The sequence below is a fragment of the Triticum dicoccoides genome, chromosome 1B, assembly GCF_002162155.2.
Source record: "Triticum dicoccoides isolate Atlit2015 ecotype Zavitan chromosome 1B, WEW_v2.0, whole genome shotgun sequence".
NCBI classification, from domain to species: domain Eukaryota; kingdom Viridiplantae; phylum Streptophyta; class Magnoliopsida; order Poales; family Poaceae; genus Triticum; species Triticum dicoccoides.
Window position 1 is genome coordinate 349,468,873 of NC_041381.1, and position 19,990 is coordinate 349,488,862.

Sequence of the window (19,990 nt, forward strand, 5' to 3'; positions counted from 1 at the left end):
AAACGAGGCGATGAGGACGACGAAGCGGCGAGAAGAGAGTCGAGTCCCTGGCAAGGGGGGCCCGCGGCTCTTCGTGCCAAAAAACAATTTGCCCGGCGCTCCCGAGCGTCCCCCAGCGCGCCGGGTTCGGGCTGGGTCTGCCGGCGCCAATTTCGGCCCGAGCCGGCGAAAATTGGGCCCTTGGGAGCGCGACTGGGCCGATTTTTTGGCGCCGGCGACCGAAAAATCGCCTGGGGGCCTTGTTGGGGGCGCGGCTAGAGATGCTCTAACCCTAATATGACAATGGAAGTACATGCGAAATGGTTTTGAATCTCATGAAGACAGGATGCATCTATGATTGGAAACAGATGCTAAAAACTGCTACCGCGCTAACTTTGTACTACCTCACAGATTGAACTAAGCGTTGGCAAGACAAAACCACGATGAACGCCGATGAATGCTGACGAACATAGGAAACCCTAATGCATATGGGGAATAGAGAAAGGGGACTACCTAGCAAGGCAGATGATCACCGGAGGAGCGCCGCCGTTCTCTAGACACGATCAGGTTGATGCAGTGGCCTGGGTCGGAGTTGTTGAAGAAGGTCGATGGCAGCGGCGGAGTTCCGGAGGCGTCGGTTGATGCGAGGAAGACGAAGGAGAAGAAGCGGAGGCAGGGGTAAAAAGTGAAAGGAGGGCCCCCGGTCCCTATTTATAAGGAGGTGATGAAAGGCCATGCGCAGGAATCGAGGAGGCAAAATGATTATGCTAACAAAGCGGACGCCTTGATTTTTGGGAGGTCCATTAAGATAATGATCCGTGGAGATATCTTGGGCCTTGTGCGGAATTAATGTGCATGATGTCATGGTGGGTTATAATGATTCTACTTCTGACGTCATGGCGGGTTATACTGGCCAGATAAAAAAAAGGGGTAATGATACATTCTGCTAAGATAAACAGTGGAGATTGGTATGAACAGGTTCAAATCAACCTGGGGCCTAATGTTGGCGATACAACCCTGAGGCATAACCCGCCCAGGAGGGGCTGGGTTATACCGTTGGCGACTTATTGTGAAGAAGGCCAAAGAGGTCCAAGACCTGAAGATGGCGGTTTGTAAAGCAAAGCTTATTGGAGGCCCAAGACTAGGAGGTAGTACAAAACCCGAAGGTGTGAGCTGTTCAAGTTTAACTTGCTTTGTAAGGCAAGTTCGTTTAGAGACCAAGCCGGTCACGTTGTGTGAGCCGACCGGGACACCGTAAGCCACCGAGCATCAACCTGTATATAAAGGTGAGACCCGGTGGCGTGTTAAGAAGAGAGACAAGTAATCGAGAACTAGGTCAAGCGTATTCGCTCCCTTGTAATCGAAACTCAGGAAATACAACTAGAAGTAGGATGTAGGCTTTTACCTCATTGAGAGGGGCCGAACCTGGGTAAACTCCTTGTGTCCTTTGTCCCATTCAACCCCTTTAAGCTAACCTAGTGCGATGTCTCCACACCTAAGTCCTTTCACTAGGCATCTGCCGTGACAAATCCACAACAGGCACCGAGACTGGCGAAGCCGGTATAGAACCGAAACCGAAGAGGATACGACGCCCAAACCAGCTCAACACTACTAGACTGGTGGTCACGGAGGTGGACTCCGGCAATTTTGAGCGAAAAGAGCCTGTGGAAGCACGCGCGTGCTACGACAATCAAATTCGCTGCATCCTACGAGCAACCGCCACCATCAATGATGAGAAACTAAAGAAGATACTAAATATGGAGCATTCCCTCCTAAGGAAGCTGCACCAGGTATTCTTGTTCCCGGGCCGGGATGAAATCAAATATACTCGACCATGGCAAGACCCGACAATGAAGAAGATAAACAAATGCGCCATGGGCAAGTTTAGCGGCGCGTTGTTCGCCTGGAAAGTAAGGGTGAAACATCGGATCATGGTCAAAAAGGAACCCTACTCTGAGATTGTAAAGGATAATCCGACAATTACAGAAGTGCAATTCGAAATATTCAAGGCGGCTTGCGTTGCCGAAGCTGCCAAAGAAAAGTCAAAGTACATGAAGGGGCTTCAAGAGAGGAACCTGGGGTGCCATCACCTCGGAAGTCGTGGTTACGCAGGGAAGAGGCCCATATGGGACAAGGATGACGCAGAACGCGAAATTTTGGGTATGTTAGACCCCTTGGCGGAGTTCACCCTCCCGCGGGAGCGTGACGTCATTAGGGCCCAGTACCATTGGGACCCAGTCAACAAGGTTTTCGAGACGGACGTGGTCACAAGGAGTTCATGAGACTATTGGTAATTTTTAATTTACCCCCTAATTTTAGCTTCTGATCAATTCGACTGCACGATTAGTCATATTTGTAAACAATCCTTGTTCCTTTTACAGAAAGAGCAGCACATGATTGTGTCCGAAAGTGACTCACCATCTGAGGCATTGGCGAGGCCCAAGTGGGACACCCCATTCAACCGGGCCTTGAACATATTGAAAGGACTCCCGGTGGACACTCGGTCGTCGTATGGACGCGTGCACAACGTCAAAGACGGCGCCACGTGGAAGAAGTACTACCGTGAGACCACCGAGGAGAGAAGGTAAAGACGGAGGTTAAACGAAGAAAACATCGACAACAAGGTTGAGACTGCGGTTGATAAGAAATCAGTTGAGACAGTCAAGCAGCAGTAGCTGCCGCAAGAGAGGAAATAGCAACTTCGTATGGTGTGTTGATTCCGGCTATCATCAATTGGAGCAAGCAAAATCCAAATAAAGAGGCAGTAGACTTTCCCCTTTCCAACTTCTTCGGGAGTAGCTCGTTTAGCATTGCACCAGCACCTGCTCACGCAACCGCACCTGCTCATTGCAGCCCGTCCTCCGTCTCTGGCGTGCTCGGTGGGGCTTCATCTTTGGCTGAGCTCGACGCCCTCATGGTACCTGTCACATCGGCCCTCTTCAATATATGTATAATCTCACGTTTCCGTTGCCTTTCGGATGTCTGACATCGCAGACAAGTCTTTACAAGCCGACGTAACCCCGTGCACCATATTGTACACCATCAGCGGCCAGAAGGTGGACGTGGCAAAGGCGACAATAGTGAAGCCGAAGGAACAATTGTTCCACAGCCGGCCGATCCCCCTGATGTCTTCAAGGTTTCCGTGGCCAGTGTCAAACCGGGCCATGAGAATTTGGCTCCTCTGGTAGCACTAGAGGGAGATGACGACGAGACCCTGCGGCGGCTTGGCGGTTGCAAGACTTGGATCCTGTTGTGGCCGAAGAGTCTGCTTCATCTGGAGGCGGTCGGGAGCACACCCACGACCAAGCAGCCTCAACAAGGTATGAACACTGACACCCCACCTACCCAATTAGCGTCGCCTATCGTGCCGGGTGATAGCGGACAGCGTGAGGAAGAGGCTTCATTAGTCGTTGATGACGTCGCTGCCGTAGAAGAAGCAATGCATGATATCGATGTCATCGATGAGGATGACGATGACCCTCTACAGTTTCTCAATACTGGCGCCTATGATGACGGAGGATTGATGGCTCAGCAGTATGAGTACTCAGGGTTTGAGCGTGATGAGTCGGTGCCTGAATTGCCGGAGGATGGACATGTTATAGGCTCACTTCTAATAACAAAGAAGCATTGGAAGAGATCGAGGAAACGCAAAGATGCTTCTATGAGCCAGCCGCCTCCGTAGTGTCGAGTTGAAGACCGTATACCTATCATAGGTGCGGCAAAATACCATATCCCCGGTGATCTGATCCTACCTAAGGCAGCGGTAGAGGCCATATACGGCGATCTAAGGAGACTTCATGACGATGTGCTACGGAGAGAGAAAATCCTGATCGCCTCCAAAATCCAGGATACCCGCTCTACGTGGTTAACGTGCTGCAACAAAGGTTGTACATCGACACATTCCCCGCGGAAAAGTTCTTCCTTCGATTCGATTACATCTTCAATATGTTTCACTTGAAAAAGCTGGATTTTATGTTTGTTCGCCTTTTTGCCTTGTACATGAACTACATCATTAGGATTGAGCAGATACCTTATATTTGTGTCGTTGACCCGTACTTCATGCACGAGGGCTTCTTGGCAGTCTGCCCAAAGCACCGCGAATACGTGAGTAACTACATCGCTGATTTCATGGTTGGCAATAAGGACAAGGAGACAATTCTCGTGCCTTATCATCCCATGTAAGTCATCCGCAGATATCCTTCCTTCGATTTCAATCATTCATTTGCACGCGTGGAGGCTAATTTGAGGTGTACTTATTTTGCGCAGTGACGGGCGCGTCGTCCTCATCATCCTTTACCCCCGATTCTCCCATGCTCTTTACTTGGACTCGTCGAAGAACATGAAGAAAAAGGATTACACCCACATCAAGTCTATTCTCGACAGTGCTATCTTTAGCTACGACCTACGGGGTGGAGAGATCACACTCAAGAAGACAAAGAACAGCGCGCCCGCCTTCAGCCATAAGATTGACTTCTGCTGCATCCAGCAATCGAGTGGTACTCTCGGTGATGGATTTTATGTCCTCTACCACATGCTGGAGTACAGAGGGGATCAGCAGAACCTTCGTATGTCACCTAGATCTGGCGATGCCCATATTCTACAATGGGCAAAGAACTAGGGGATATCCCGGATCATCGACTCCGAGCCGAGTTCTATCACATCCAGCGTGAACTTGCCCAAATCATTATGAAGGAGGTCCTTGAAAAAACAGGGATGTTCTACGAAGAAGGGCAAATGTCGCGGGAAGACGTCCGAACACGTGTAGCCACTCAGCGTCTCAACCTGAAGCCTTTCACTGCGCTCAGGGACTATCTCCCTGACTTGGATGGATGGCACGACATGTTGGAGTGATCGACGATATATGACAATGTGTCCGTTTAGTCCATACTTTCTCTACGACGAAACTTTGAGTTATGCACGATGGAACTTTATTTGTGATGTAATTAAACCGTCCTCCTCAACTAGTGAAGATCGCTCTAGTTAGGGCATTTTGGGTACGATGAACTTTGTTATTTATGCTTATGATATGTTGCTTCTATTTTTGCCAACTTTATCTCTTTCTGTTGCTCAACTATATATGCTGCATATAATCGACTCATGTGACGATGCAGGTACATAGATCATCGATGGTGAAGAAGTGCTACGCCAGGAGTATACGATGAGTGGCCGAAGTGTCAGGCTCAGGTGTACCGGTTTCCGAGGGACAACCAGAGAGGGTTCGATAACAGAGCCGAAACAGAAAATAGTTAGTTTAGGTTCACACTAGTGCGAGAGAGGGATACGAACCGGCGCCTCAAGAAGTACTACATCATGTATGATGAGACATGTCATGTAACTTGTATAGCTATATCGTGATTATGATGTGACAACATGATTTGTGTTGGATGATACAATGAGACTATTATGTGTATGATATGATGAGCATATTGCATGTTTATGATATGATTAGAATACTGTATAAAATCTGTACAAAAACATCGCAAATACGTAGCAAAAAAATATGTGAAAATATAGTAGTAGCGCTCTTTAGTGCTGGACAGGAAAACTCTACTGCTAAGGCACTTAGCAGTAGCGCTTGTTTAGAAAGTGCTACTGCTAAGTAGGTATAGTAGTAGCGCGCGTCAAAACGCGCTACTGCTAAACGTTAGTTGTAGCGCCGTATCAGTAGCATGGTGCCCCGCGCTACTAATAGCTCTTAGACCCGCGCTACTGCTAGGCTTTTCCCTAGTAGTGGTAGGGTACGAAACCACCTCAAAGTTATCCTTTCCGATCAATCTATTGAGTTATTCCTATAAGTGTCACGAACAACCCTAGAGTTCGTACTAAAATAACACCATATGATACGCATCAACGAACTCTAATATCACCTAGATACTCTAATGTCACCACAAGTATATCCGTGAGTCAATTATATGATGCACATCAACCAACTCTAAGGCTAGCCATAGTGGGGATAACTTAGGTAGTAACTTAACATATCCCAAGACAATTTTGCTTATGTGGCATGTATTTAATGAGGAAAAAGGTGTTTGTGGTAAGCATTTCCCGAGGCAAAATGAGTCTATGAGCTAATAAATGAAGCCATCTATGACACTACTATTATGTTACTTTGCACTATGGAGGTAGTAACTTAGACTAATATCATCTGCATGATACTAGTATAAGTTACTCCCCACTATGACCAGCCTAAGACTAGTCACAATGGGTAGTAACATAGACTAGTAACATGCTTGTTACTAGTCTATGTTACTACCTCTATAGTTGGGAGTAACATACTTGTAGTGTCATGCAACACTTAATTTATTAGGTTGTAGACTCATTTTGTCTTGGTATGTGTGATGTTACAGTAACTAGCTATGTTACCACATACCTCTCTTTCCTCATTAATTACTCACCACATTATCTGTTTTGCCTGGAGATGTGTGATGTTACCGCCTATGTTACTCCCACTGTGGGTAGTCTAATGTCACCTAGATACTCTAATGTCACCACAAGCTCCGCAGGCTGTCGGGCCAAAGGTGCAGCTCCGATTCTGACCCGACGGACTGCTCCGCCTCCAGCTCAGACGATGACTCACCACCGCACGCCGGCGTTTACATTGAGGAGGGCACAACCGCGCCGATGACCGGAAGGGGAAGGGTCCGGCGAGGAAATGGTGATATCCTCCACCCTCCCCTGTTTTATTTATGTTTTAAGTATTTGTAGTATGCATTTGGACTATATGCCGATGAACTATGGTCCTTTTGTCGGGCGATTAAATGGTGGTCCGATGAAATGCGTGTTGATCGTGTTCTTATACGTAGCGTTGCATGAGTTGCATGGGTTTAGGGTTTCAGATATAAGAGGCACGGATGTGAAAGCTAATATATGAAACGTGACCAGTCAGGCCCCCGGACACGTCCGGACTCATCCCGCAGGGGGGTTCTGGGGGCCGTACTTGCCTGTAGACGCTCTAAACCGAGGCCTCTTTTGGTTTGGAGGAATCTTGTAGGAATCATAGAGTATAGAAAATATGTAGAAAAAATTTCTTTGGGGCCCTTTGGTTTGTAGGAATGAATTTCTATTCCTATACATGATAGAAAACAATCCTTTAAATTTCAAAGAAAGAAGAACATTAACCTAGACTCAATGAAAAATTCCTATTGTACGAATAAAGTGACATCTTTATGAGAGCGGCGTTTTGGCCCCTAGTTGCATATGTACCCATTGTCGAAATACACATTTCAAAAAGTTGGAAAATTCGGAACAAAAATCCCACGTGTATATCCGGACATTTTATGTGCGTTCACAAGGTTTCGGTGAAAAACAACGTTTTTTGTGGCTTGTGTAAAAAAGATAAAGAAATGCCTCGTGAATAGTTAGAATGAAGCATCAGAAATTGTCTTTTTTACACAAGCTACAAAAAACGTTGTTTTTCACTGAAACCTTGTGCACACATATAAAATGTCCGGATATACACGTGGGATTTTTGTTCCGAATTTTTCAACTTTTCAAAATGTGTATTTCGACAATGGATGCATATGCACCTACGAGCCAAAGTCAATTACCGCATCTTTACCCTATAAAAGAATTGAAATGGATATCATCTCACTTCCCTGTATGATTCCTATGGCATTGTACCGGCAGAGGCGGCCTGAGCGGTCCATATTCCGTCTGGATTGTCGAAGTCCAAGGTGAGGGCGGGTCCCACCAAGCATTAACTGCTGCGCCTCCGGCTCCGCCACGGAGAATTAACTGCTCCCGGCGGAGGTCGAACATTAATTCGTGGGTCCCATCCCACCGGCGCGGCGCCCTCCATGTATGTATGTAGTCCCTCTCCCTCCCTGCCGCATCGTTCCTGAACCCCAATCCCCAGCCCCAAATCGGCGACCGTCGGGGATGAGGACGCGAGCGGCGGAGTGCGGCGAGGAGCTGCGGCTGTCCGTCCCCGGAGAGTACCCCTGCGTCCGGCGGTTCCGTTACCGGCGGCTCCTCACTTTCCTCTGGCTCCAAGGCTATGGCTACACCTTCGTTGCGTACGCACCCTTCTCTTGCTCCGCCGGCGCTTTGATCGATCTGCGCACGTCGCGGTCACTTGCTGATCGACGGAATGCGTGTATCGCAGGATGCTGAGGCAGACGAACGCCTACCTGTGCGTGTTCCATCTGAAGCACCTGGTGTCGCAGGGGCAGTGGACCGAAGCCCTGGAGTACATCATCCCACGCTTCCTGCCGCGAGTCCCCCGTTCGCCGCCGAGCCTCGAGGCCCGCGTCCTCGTCAAGTTCCTCCGCACGCAGCGCTTGTTCGAGCTGGAAGTAGTCAGGCACCTGGAGTTCAGTATTTTCGTATCCACCTCTCTCCCGCATTTTTTAATCAGACAAATCTTGTTGCTCATGGAGCACCACTCCTCTCTGGATCAGCGAGCATTCTCTGGACCGGAGAGCCATGTGGGCTAGAGCAGCGGAGATCGTCGGGGACTTGGCCAACAGGACTCCGGAGTTCAGAGACCGGCTGCTACTGCCGGACGGCCCGATGGGTCCGCAGCACGTCCTCCCCATCGGCTTCGGGTATGCACGCCAAGTGCATCGCTAGAGCATGTAATCGATGATCACGCCACAATTTACTAATCAATTTCATTTGATTGTTTGCATCCGGGCCACCAGCTTTGCTCCTTTCCGTCGGAGGCGGCACGTCAAGACCCATATCCGTCCTACCGGCAAGCTTGCACGTCATCGACATACCCGTCGGGTAGCTAAACTCTATTTTGACAAGAGGATGAGGTAATAATACTTCAATCATCATAGCTTGATGTCACTTCTGATTTCTTGACACGCACACACACGATCTCAAGCATGGTTCGTTGCTCTTTCCAGCCTGGCTTCTTGCAGCCACAGCACCCAGGAGTTGGCACCTGGTATGTATTCTTAGCTAGATCCTCTCCGTCTTGCCATCTGGCAATAATGTAGCCTCGTATACCAATATTTTTGTATCTCAATTGCAGAAATCATAGCTAAGGCGAAGGATGATTGGTTCAGGAGAATTATGGGTAAGACATGTCTCTGGTTTAACTCGGTACAAGCATTCAACTTTGCGCTTAACCTTCTGTTCATTACCAATATTCACATATGTATGTTATGGTTTCCGTAGAGTCTCTCCTTTCTAAATTCCACTTGCATCAATTCCGTGCACCCGTCAAGCTGCATCTTTTCATGGAACCGTTTATCAAACAACTGAATGCATAGTACCGACTAGGACGCTAACCAGAAAAACAGATTCTACTGTATAAATTAAAGGGGTACAAAATTTGTTCTCTGTGTTGCTATAATTTTGTTGATTAAGGTACAGTATTGCCATAATAATCAAGTTAATTTTGTTTACAAAAAAGATTAGCTAGCATTGTAAAAGAAACGGAAGAACTGAATTAACTATCCTAATGTTTTCTACTTTTCCAATGGCCAACAGTATGTGTTCAATGCTGGTATACTTTTTATCAATATCAACTGATGAACTAGTGTGTTATTCTAATGTTCAGAGGAATGTGTTAAAGCCGGCACATGCCCGAAGCTTAATCAAGGCTGTGCACCTCAACCGTGTGCAAGAGAAGGTAAATTCACACTCCTTTTATTCAGCCAACCTTGAATTTAGCCAATAAGCACTTGTCATTCTTTCCACTTCATATCTGGGCTACATTGAATCCTATTGGTGATCACTGTCATGACATAACTTGTTTTTTGAGACAAGGCAAAAAACTTGCCATTTTCATTAATTAGGAAGAGAGTGAGATTTTCTGGTTAATTTGTGAAAAAACTGGCTAAAACAAATACAATTCCGCCCACATTACAAGGAACATGGGCACTACCGACCGACCTGGCCACCAACATGAACGCCGCAAAGCTGCTGACACAACTTTTCATCTCTGCTTTGCTAGATTTTCACATCAGATTTTTTTTCCGGAGACGGTAGTACTCGCATGTTATCATTTGCAGAATTAGAACTAACTCTTGGTCTATTTGATGTACTGTATGTTTGCTCTAGATTCGCCATCACCATGCTTTGTGTAATTGTGTTACCTTCGTCCCAATTTGTTCTTCGCTGCGAAACAATTATTTGCTCTTTGCTGCTCTGATTTTTTTCACTATTTCTACTGTATTGCTCCGCCTATGCTTATGTACATACACATGGAATGCTGAACTCAACACTGTGGCACTCCCGGTTGCCATGCACATTGCCCTTACCCCATTTGCGTTCGCAAAAAGGAACAAGTGAAATTAAACACTATCGGTCATTTTTGAACAGGGGAGGTCCTCTGCATGCACATTTGATACCTAAACTTGTTACTGGTGCAGGTATTCCTGCTACTGGCAATGTGATAAAGCCTGAATGTTCTTCGGTCCCATTAGCAACTGGTGCAGCAAATCGGGGACCGTCCATGATGAGGTTGAGGACGCGAGCGGTGGAGTGCGGCCAGGAGCTGCGATTGTTCGTCTCTGGAGAGTACCCTTGTGTGAGGCGGTTCCGTTACCGGCGCCTCCTCGCTTTCCTCTGGCTCCAAGGCTATGGCTACACCTTCGTCGCGTATGCACCCACCGCCCTTCTTTTGCTTTGCCAGTGCTTTGACCTACACCGCTTGCTGATCTATGGAATGCATGGATGTAGGATGCTGAAGCAGACAAACTCCTACTTCTGCGTGTTTCATCTGGCGCACTTGGTGTCACAGGGGCAGTGGACCGAAGCCTTGGACTACATCATCCCTCGCTTCCTGCTGCAAGTCTCCCGTTCGCCGCCGAGCCTTGAGGCCCGAGTCCTCGTCAAGTTTCTCCGCATGCAACGTTTATTCGGTGGGAAGTAATCAGGCACCTGGAGTCAGTATTTTTGTATCCCTTTCTCCCGCAATTAATATGCAGATTAAACAAATCTTCTTACTCATAGAGTACTACTCCTCTCTGGATCAGAAAGGTTTCTCTGGACCAGAGATCCCTGTGGGCTAGAGCAGCGGAGATCGTCCGGGACTTGGCCAACAGGACTCCAGAGTTGAAAGACCGTCTGCTACTGCCGGATGGCCCAATGGGTCCACAGCACGTACTCCCCATCGGCTTCGGGTATGCACGCAAGTGCATAGCTAGAGTATGTAATCGATGATAAGGCGACAATTTAGAATCTACTAATCAAGTTCATTTGATTGTTTGCATCCGGGCACCAGCTTTGCTCCTTTCCGTCGGAGGCGGCACGTCAAGAAACATACCCGTCCTAGCCGCAAGCTTGCGCGTAAAAAACATACCTGTCGGGTAGCTAATACCTATTTTGACAAGAGGATGAGGTAATATTAGAATCATCCTAGCTCGATTCGACCAGCAAGCACACATGCTTGCTTTTACACACATGATCTCTATCATGGTTCCTTGCTCTTTCCAGCCTGCCTTCTAACAGCAACAGCAGCCAGGAGTTGGCACCTGGTATGCTTTGATGCCTAGCTAGATTCTTTCCGTGCAACATCCAGTAAGACTGTAGCCTCGCGTAACAATATTTTTGTATCTCAATTGCAGAAGTCATAGCTAAGGCGCGGGATGATTGGTTTAGGAGAATTATGGGTAAGACTTGTCTCTGGTTTCACTCGGTATAAGCATTGGGCATTAAACTTATGCTCATTAGTAGTATTCACATTTATGTTTTGATCTCTGTAGATCCCCTACTGCTCTCCTCGTTTTTAAATTCCACTTGCATCGATTTCGTACACCCATTAAGTTGCCTCATTTCATAGAACTGCTATAAAACATCTGAATGCATAGCACCGACTAGCCAGAAAAAAGGCCATAAGGGTTGGTTTGTAAGGGGAGCAGCAAGTGAGGTTCAATATATTATTCTAAATTAAATGCGTACAAATTTTGCTTGCTATGATTATGGTACAGTATTGCCATCGTAATAAAGTTGCTTTCATTAAGAAAAAACACTAGCTAGCAGCCTAGCATCATGCTAAATTAAACTGGAAAAACAAACTGTTTAAACGCATGGCCTAAGTTTTCTAATCAAGTTCTACTTTACTTCACTTGGGTAACTATCCTAGTGTTTTCAACTTTTCCAATGTATAACAGCATGCATTAAGTGCTGACACATTTTATTAGTCTCTACTGATGAACTAGTGTGATATGACAATATCCAGAGGAATGTGTTAAAGCTGCTACATGTCCGGAGCTTAATGAAGGGCGTGCACTTCAATCGAGTGCGCGGGGAGGTAATTTTGCACTTGTTTATCCACCAAACCTTAAATTTCGCCAATGAGCACTTGCCATTCTTTCCACTTGATATCGGGGCTACAGTAAATCCTATAGGGGAACAATGTCATGACATTATTTTAGTGAGCTTTTCATCTCTGCTTTGCTATATTTTCACATCAGATATTTTTGGAGAAATTAGCACCCGGATGTTAACCAGTTGCAGAATTAGAATTACCTAAAAAGGCTTTCGCCCCGCTTTATATATAAAGCAACGATCAACAGCACCAGGTACAAACGCACGCCCTCACAACACACACACACACACCCAAGGCAGGATACATAGGCGCTGAGCCGCACTATGCAGAATTAGAATTAAGTAACTCTTGGCCTACTTTGATGCATTGTATGTGGCTGTCGATACACGATTATTCCTTCCAAATGGCCGGCGCAAGGTTGTCCTGGGGCCGCGTCTTCCAAACCGCTTGGTAGGCCAGCTTGGTGGTTAACGGCTTGCCTGCCTCCCTCGAAATTCTTCTGTCAGCAACTTGCAAATTCACGTTTACCGAAGCCAGAACATTGCGAAGATCAACAAACTCGCACTCAGCCGTGTGAGACAGCCTGGGGGTCAGGTCCAAGGTTAGGTTGTGCGAGCCCAGAGCACGGGCCACCGGAGTGTGGATCCGATTGGAGTGAGAGAACAAAGCCGGGAAAAGTTGTGCTAGGGTTTGGGTGGTGTTGGGGAGCCAAAGGTCGAGCCAGAATGAGGTAGTGGCGCCGTTGCCAAGTTGCACTCGAGTGTTTGAGCAAAAGAAATCAAGGCCTTTCATGATATCGCGCCAGATAGGGGTAGAATGACTATCGTCCGTTCCCACGTCATGGGTGCTAGACCATCCGTACTTGGAGACAAGGTAGGAAGGTTGTCGCGAAGCCGCACCGTCGTGTAGCTTGGAAATGTGTTTGAGGAGGAGGCAAACATTCATTTGCGTTAGAGAGAGGAAGCCGAGGCCTCCATTAGTGAAAGGAGCGCACACGATGTCCCAAGCAACTTTGCAGTTACCCCCGGTAACCGTGTCTTGGCCCGTCCAGAAGAAGGCTCGACAGCGTTTCTCAATCTCTTGCACAGTGCCGGCGGGAAGAAGAAGAACGCTCATAGCATAGATTGGCAGGGCCCGGAGAACGGAGCGAACAAGAATTGCCCGCCCGGCCAAGGACAGAAGAAGTCCTCGCCAGCCGGCCAGACGTTGGTTGACCTTATCAATGATAAAGAAAAAATCCGCTAGAGTGAGTTTGTGGGTGGAGAGAGGCAATCCTAAGTAAGATTGCGGAAAGGAAGCGACCGGGCAACCAAGAATGGCCGCAAGATTGTTAGATAGCTCCGGCTCGATGTGAATAGGCGCGAAGGTGCTTTTGTGGAAATTGATGGTAAGGCCGGTGGCCTCAGAGAACTGAAGTAGGATTTGCTTGAGGGTCCGCAGTTGCGCTGCATCTGGAGGAAGGACAATAAGAGTGTCGTCAGCATATTGCAAGACGGTGCAAGGGATATCGTCCGCAATTGGGTGGGAAAGAAGGCCATTTGAGGAGGCCTGGAGAATTAGGCGCTTGAGGACATCAGCAATTATAATGAAAAGATAGGGGGAGAAAGGGTCACCCTGCCGCAAGCCTTGCCGACACGGGAACCAAGGGCCCGGCTTGCCGTTCAGTAACACGGCCGAGGTGGACGAAGAGTTTAGGTGGTCAACCCAACGGCACCAGGACGGTGGAAAGCCTTTTGCGCGTAAGATCGCGGCAAGGGCGACCCAAGACACCGAGTCGAAAGCCTTGTGGAAATCGAGCTTGATGATGATTGCGGGGAGACGCCGTTTAAAACAAGTTTGGACAATGTCCGCAGCATGGACAAAGTTTCGGCGATCCCACGGCCCCGAATAAAACCCGTTTGCTCGTCATGAATGAGGTGGTCGATAAGAGGCTGGGCCCGAAAGGCGAGGCACTTAGACGCAAGCTTGACGGAGCAGTTTTGAAGGGACACAGGGCGATAGTTTTCTGGTTTAGCAGCGTCGGACTTCTTTGGAAGGAGCACGATGTGGGCTGTGTTCAAACGCATAAGGTCTGCTGAGCCAGCATGAAAGTCATTAAGCAAATTGAGAAGATCCAATTTAACAAGATCCCAGTTGCTTTTGTAGAAAGCGGGGCCAAAACCATCCGGCCCTGGGCTTGCATCGTCCTTCATGGCCCAAAGAGCAGCCTTAATTTCCTCCAAGGTAAAAGGAGCCGATAGGTTGGAAGCCTGAGCGGAAGTAATTGAGTTTGGGAGAAGCAGACTATCGAGATCAAAGGAAAAGGAGACCGGATGGCAAACGCCAATCAGGTTCTTAAAGAAGTTCAGAAGGACAGCCTCCTTGTCACAATGCGCAGTAAAGGTAGTGCCATTGTTTTCAAGGGATTTGATTTGGTTTTTACGGTGTCTGACCGAGGCACAAATATGAAGGTATGCTGAGTTTTCATCACCAAAGACGCAATCCTTAACCTTTGCCCGTTGCCTCCAGTAGGCTGCAATGGCAGCATTATGTCGGTGCAGTGCAAGCTTGACCGCAAGCCGAAGATCGGATTCGAGAGATGACAACGTCCTGGCCTCTTCCAGCTTGTCAAGTTGATAGTGGTATGGCAATTTAAGGCTAAGATCTTAGGCGATCTCCTGTTGCAGCCACTTTTTTGCCATATCCCTGGTACGCTTTAATTTGAGGGAAAGAATTCCAGCAGATCCAAGGTGGGCATGCTGAGGACCGACGCTTCTCCAATTTGCGGCCACCCGTTCCTTGAATAAAGGGACGTTGAGGAGAGAGCGGTCAAGGCGGAAAACCGAAGATCTGGGGATGGAAATGGCTGCCGTTAGCCGGATGGGAACGTGATCGGAGGTTGTCCTGGCAAGAGAACAAAGAGAGGTATCCGGAAATTTTGAGGCCCAGTCCACGCTTGCCAGAGCCCGGTCAAGCCGGACAAGAATGGGCACCTCCTGCTGGTTTGACCAAGTAAAGCGTCTGTCGAGGAGAGGCAGATCCTGAAGCCGGAGAGTGTTGATAGTTGAGGCAAAAAGGTTTGCCTCCTGCATATTGAAATGTGTTGTGGATTTGTCCGACGGCCTGAGGGTGATGTTGAAATCCCCGATGATAGTCCAAGGGCAGGAGATTTGAGGTTTGAGATCCACGAGGGATTGCAAGAAGGAAGGTTTAGATGCGTGGTCGCAGGGCCCGTAGACGTTAGTAATGGCGAAAGAGAGGTCGTCCGCGCGCGATTCAAACCAACAAGGGCGAAAGTGTCCACGAGCACTTTGGAGCAGGAGAGGAAATTGTCGTCCCATGCGGTAACAATCCCCCCGGCCGAACCGATAGCTGGGATGGAATGAAAGTTCCGAAGATTCGGGGGAAGAAAAGAGATAGCTTTGAAGTTGGAGATGTCCTGGAGTTTTGACTCCTGAAGGCAAATTACGGAGCAAGGCGCAGAGGAAAGGGTTGCCTTCACATCGGTGCACTTCTTGTGCCTACCAAGCCCTCGAACGTTCCAAGAAATAACAGAGACTTCTCTAATCATAAGAAACTAAAGTAGCAACATAGATTGGCCGAGCAAGACAAGCCCAAAGTAAAAACAATGGAACAGTCGTTAACTGGAACAGGGCGGTAGGAAAGTAAAGGGAAAAAAGAGAGAAACACGAAATGGAAAAGACTAGTAGTTGGGATCCCGATGAAGTAGATAAGCAGACGGCGCGTCCTGGGAAGAAAGCTGCAGCTAAAAATGTGGGTGTAGCTGCAGTCGTGAAGAGCAGCAAGAAAGGGGTGGCGCCGTTGCGTAGGTGGCTCAGTAGGGTCTTCACACATCGTCATCGGCGGGCTCCATGTTGAGGTCGATCTCGGGGACGCCACAAGCCATGGCAAGTTGGAGAGCGTCCTTGCGCGGGAGCGGCGACGGGCCCTCAGCAGCAAGCTCCATGAGCTCCACCGCTGGCAGCAGCAGCTCCTTGCGCGAGGCCGCCTTCTTCTTGCCTTCCAGCTTCATCTCCTTCCGAAGAGTGGCCTTTTCCAGCATCGTCATACGGTTCGGGGCCTCTCCCTCCCGGAGGCGAGCGCTGCGGCGCGTGAAGAAGATGGTTGGGGAAGCAGCCCGAGGAGGGAGGTTGGCGATCGGAGGGGAGGAAGGAGGGGAGAGCTGCTGCGGGATGTCGTTGTGCGTGTCGTTGGCGATCAGCAGGGGCTGCGGCCCGGGGATCGGAGGGAGGCCGGCGTCGTAGCGAGCAACGGCTTGCATGACCGCCTCCTCCCCGTCGTAGCCCGTTGTAAAGGCGCGGCCCCGGAAGTCGCGGCAGACCACCTCGGCATCGGTGAAGGGGGCGTGGGGGGCCCCGACCGTGGCCACCCGGTCGAGGTAGCTGATGGAGCAGGCTGCCAGGTTGGCGACAACGAGCCGGGGAGAGCCCGCCGGACTCATCGGGATGCGGTAGAAGCCGCGCTCGCCGTTCACGCCCTGGACGCGCACGTCGTAGAAGCCCTTGAAGAGCTTGACCTGCACCGACCTCGGGCGAGCCGTGAGCGGCACGGCACAAACCAGGGGCTTGTGGTTGGCCATCATGGTGAGGCCGCCCGACAGCTGCACCACCTTGTCGTCGTGCCCCTCATCGGTTGGAGGAGGGGGAGGGGCCGACAGGTCCGGGTCCATGCCGTCGGGGAAGTCTCTGCTCCCCCCGTCGCCGCCATCCCCGCCACCGCCACCGTTGTTGTCGTCGTCGGAGTCAAGGCCCGCGAAAGCAGGGTCGGGCGGTATCTCTTGGGAGTGGATGACAAGGACAGAAGCAATTGCACCGAGGCTAGAGAAGCCATGGACCGGGATGGTATGAGGGACGTCAGTGAGTGTACGAGATTTGACGGAGACAAGGACAACAGAGTAGTCCACACCGGTAAGGCAAACAGGGTCAATCTGGATGGGACATGCGAAAGGAACAATGGAGTTGATGATGGTAGGAGTAAACCAGTACTCGAGAGGGAAATCCTCGATATGAAGGGCAGAGACCGTGCCAAGACGGAAGAGGAAGCGATTCTCAGTGTCTTCGTGGCGCACAAGGCTGACGGTGTTTATGGGGCAGGAAAGAGGACTGTTGAGAATGGAGATTTCACGCTCATAGGCCGAACCTAACACGACCAGCCCCACCCCGTAGGAAGAGGCCCGAATCATCACCGGGGGGTTGCCAGCCCCGGTCTGCAGAGCACGGCGGATACAAGCTTGGGGGGAGGGATGGGGAGGGGTGACAATGGCGTATGCGAGGTTTTGGAAATGCTCGATGGGGGTGAAGGGCATGAAAACGTTGGAGAAATCCCGACGGTGCCTAGGAGGAGAAGAGAGAAAGGCAGATTGGGTTGCGTCCGAATCGGTGGATTCCTCCCCCGATTCGAACTCGACCTCGTCCGGGTCCTCCTCCTCCTCAAAGGCCTCATCGTCAACTTCCGCCGCGTTCGGTCTGCTCCGGGAAGGCAAAGATGCGTGGTGGGGATGCGTGGGCAGGGGACGGCGGCAGCTCGTCCTCGGAGGAGGAGAGCTCCAGGGGGATGAAGTCAGCCATGGGGGCCGGAGCGGGCTGGGGAGGCGGTGAAGAGCTCAGGCCAGGTTGTGCGAGAGGGTTGGGAGCAAAGGCGGGCGCAGGGATGAAGAGAGGCAAGGGGTTGGCTGGGGGTAAAATAGCCGTGCACCCATGCTGGGTGTGGCCCACACGCCAGCATCGGCGACACCTCACGGGGTCACGACAATCGCGAACTTGGTGGTCAAGAGCAAGGCATCGGAAGCAGCGGTTCATGGCGTTGAGATTTATGGGCGGGAGGGACGAGCTGTGCCGGCGCATGCAAGGGGGGTGCATGCTATAAGAGGAAGCAAGAAGGGCATGGGCATAAGATTCCAGCGGTCCAGCACGCGGGCTGCCGGCGTGGGAGGGCGACGGTCGAGGCGGCGTCTGGCAGCCGGCCTCGGTCTCTCCGTTGTCACATCCCGTGGTCTGCGGCCGGACAGGAGGCGGGCTGTCGTGAACCTCAGGCTGACGATTGAGAGAAGTTGACCATGGGAGAGGGCCCGGGGGCCGCGGCATCTAGCATGGGTCGCCGCCTGCGAGTAGGGAAGCCAGGGCGCCTCTGGTTGGCCAAACCCAGAGGAGCATGCATGCGCCCTGCAGTCCGCGATGGCGTGGAGCGGCATGCCAGTTGGACCAGTTGCAACGGGCCAAAGGGGAGAGCCAGGATACCAGTGGCTGAAACGTCCAAAATGGGAGGCCGAGGTGCTGTGCGGGTGCCAGCGGAGCCAGACGAGCTACGTGGCGGCACAGGCGGAGGGGGGCAATCCTCCAAGCAATTATCACGGACAACGCTACAGGAGATGGGCAGGGTCGCGACAAGGAGGGGGCGTCTCGAGTTGCCAGGCCCGCGTCAGGATAGAGCCGGTACGGAATCGCACGCGGGGCAGCAACACAGTCGACGCTCCAAGTCGCATCAGAGAGGGATGACGGCACGGGTTGACAGGCCCGGGTTTCAGGGGCATGGGGGAGAGAAGTGTGCGCAGCAAAAAGACGAGGCAGAGGCAGTCCAACCGGGGTAGGATTAGCCAGGAAACGAACAACTAAACCCTTGTAGTTAATCCCCACGAGCGACAGAATGAAACTAGCAATGTTATGATTAGCCACGGTAAAAGAGAATAAGCAGTCGCTAAACTGAACAATTAAAGGGTAAGCAAAAGACGAGCCAATCCAACCATTGAGCAGGGCTACAACGGCGGAGGACGGCGGCGGAGGCGCCGGCAGCAGGACCTCCAGCCAAACCTTGGTAGGCGAGGAGAGGGCGGCGGAAAGGGGTGAACATACCGGAGAGGAGAAAACTGAAAGCGAGTATTCGAGAAGGGCCTCGCCGGGCGAGCGTAGGGGAGGGCCAACGGCGGCGGCGGCCGTTCCCCGCAGCACAGCCGGGGTGGAGGAAGCGAGGAAACCGCCGCGGAGCAAGACGCCCCCACGGATGTCTCCGGCGCTGGCGGCGGAGATATCCCGAGGGGCACCCACCATGGCGCCGATTGCGATGGAGCCCGCCGAGACCCCCGCGACTGCGGGGCTGCCCGGCCAAGAGGAAGGAGAGGGGTGGCAGGCCGAGCCCATGACGGCGGGCTGGCCGGCCGAGCTGGTGGCCGCCGTGGCCGGAGTGGCCGCCGGCGTAGTCGCGTGGTTTTCGCCTATCCTATCGCCTCCCACCCATAAGGTGAGAGAAAATGATTATGTCAAGACAAGCCCCCTCATTCATTTGCAAAATAGGGTGGGCAATATATTCTTTATAGAGTGAGGAAAAACAAATGCAGGCATGATTAAACCCAGAAATCGTTGAGTTTGTGTAAGACCTAATGTATAGGATCGAATCGTGGAAATACTGTAGGTATATTGCTTTTGCTAAAAATAAAACAATGAAATATAACGTGCTATCTGGTTTCCAAAATTTAAAAGATTCTTATTACATCGTGGGCCCTCCTTACGTAACTACTGGCCCTGCCTGTCCCGTGGCTTATGTCCCTGTTGAATGCAACATTCTGTTGCACCTCTTAGTGTTTGGTTTCTATGTATATTCTTTGGCTCTTTGCCTGTTAAAGGATCTGTGGAGGCATGCTTTTTGCGTGACATTCTTCTTGCACTTCTAGCTATTTATAAATTCCAAATTTAAAGTAGATGTTGCAATCTCCCACATTATGTTAGGTACCATGACATATCCTGCTAAAAATTCGGAGGTCATATCTACTGCAGATGCAGGTAAATTAGTTGA

General features: G+C 50.3%; 1 protein-coding gene across 7 annotated transcripts in view; it reads left to right on the forward strand.

Moving 5' to 3' along the window:
* The first annotated feature begins 7,737 nt into the window (after nt 1-7,737).
* The window catches only part of LOC119334610, a 15,179-nt gene continuing 2,926 nt past the window's right edge, over nt 7,738-19,990 (forward strand). Inside the window, exons 1-10 of one of the 7 annotated variants that reach the window (XM_037607148.1) lie at nt 7,739-7,994; nt 8,084-8,290; nt 8,379-8,525; nt 8,622-8,738; nt 8,832-8,872; nt 8,960-9,004; nt 9,491-9,562; nt 10,305-10,533; nt 10,615-10,820; nt 10,911-11,046. In XM_037607148.1, the coding sequence (XP_037463045.1) occupies nt 7,780-7,994; nt 8,084-8,290; nt 8,379-8,525; nt 8,622-8,738; nt 8,832-8,872; nt 8,960-9,004; nt 9,491-9,562; nt 10,305-10,533; nt 10,615-10,807 (1,266 nt within the window). In that variant the 5' untranslated portion in view covers nt 7,739-7,779 and the 3' untranslated portion in view covers nt 10,808-10,820; nt 10,911-11,046. Of the gene's footprint in view, nt 7,995-8,083; nt 8,291-8,378; nt 8,526-8,621; nt 8,739-8,831; nt 8,873-8,959; nt 9,005-9,490; nt 9,563-10,304; nt 10,534-10,614; nt 10,821-10,910; nt 11,047-11,158; nt 11,276-11,370; nt 11,412-11,501; nt 11,547-12,115; nt 12,188-19,923; nt 19,978-19,990 lie in introns of those variants that run through there. The other 6 variants (XM_037607154.1, XM_037607184.1, XM_037607175.1 and 3 more) reach the window with 6 other exon arrangements.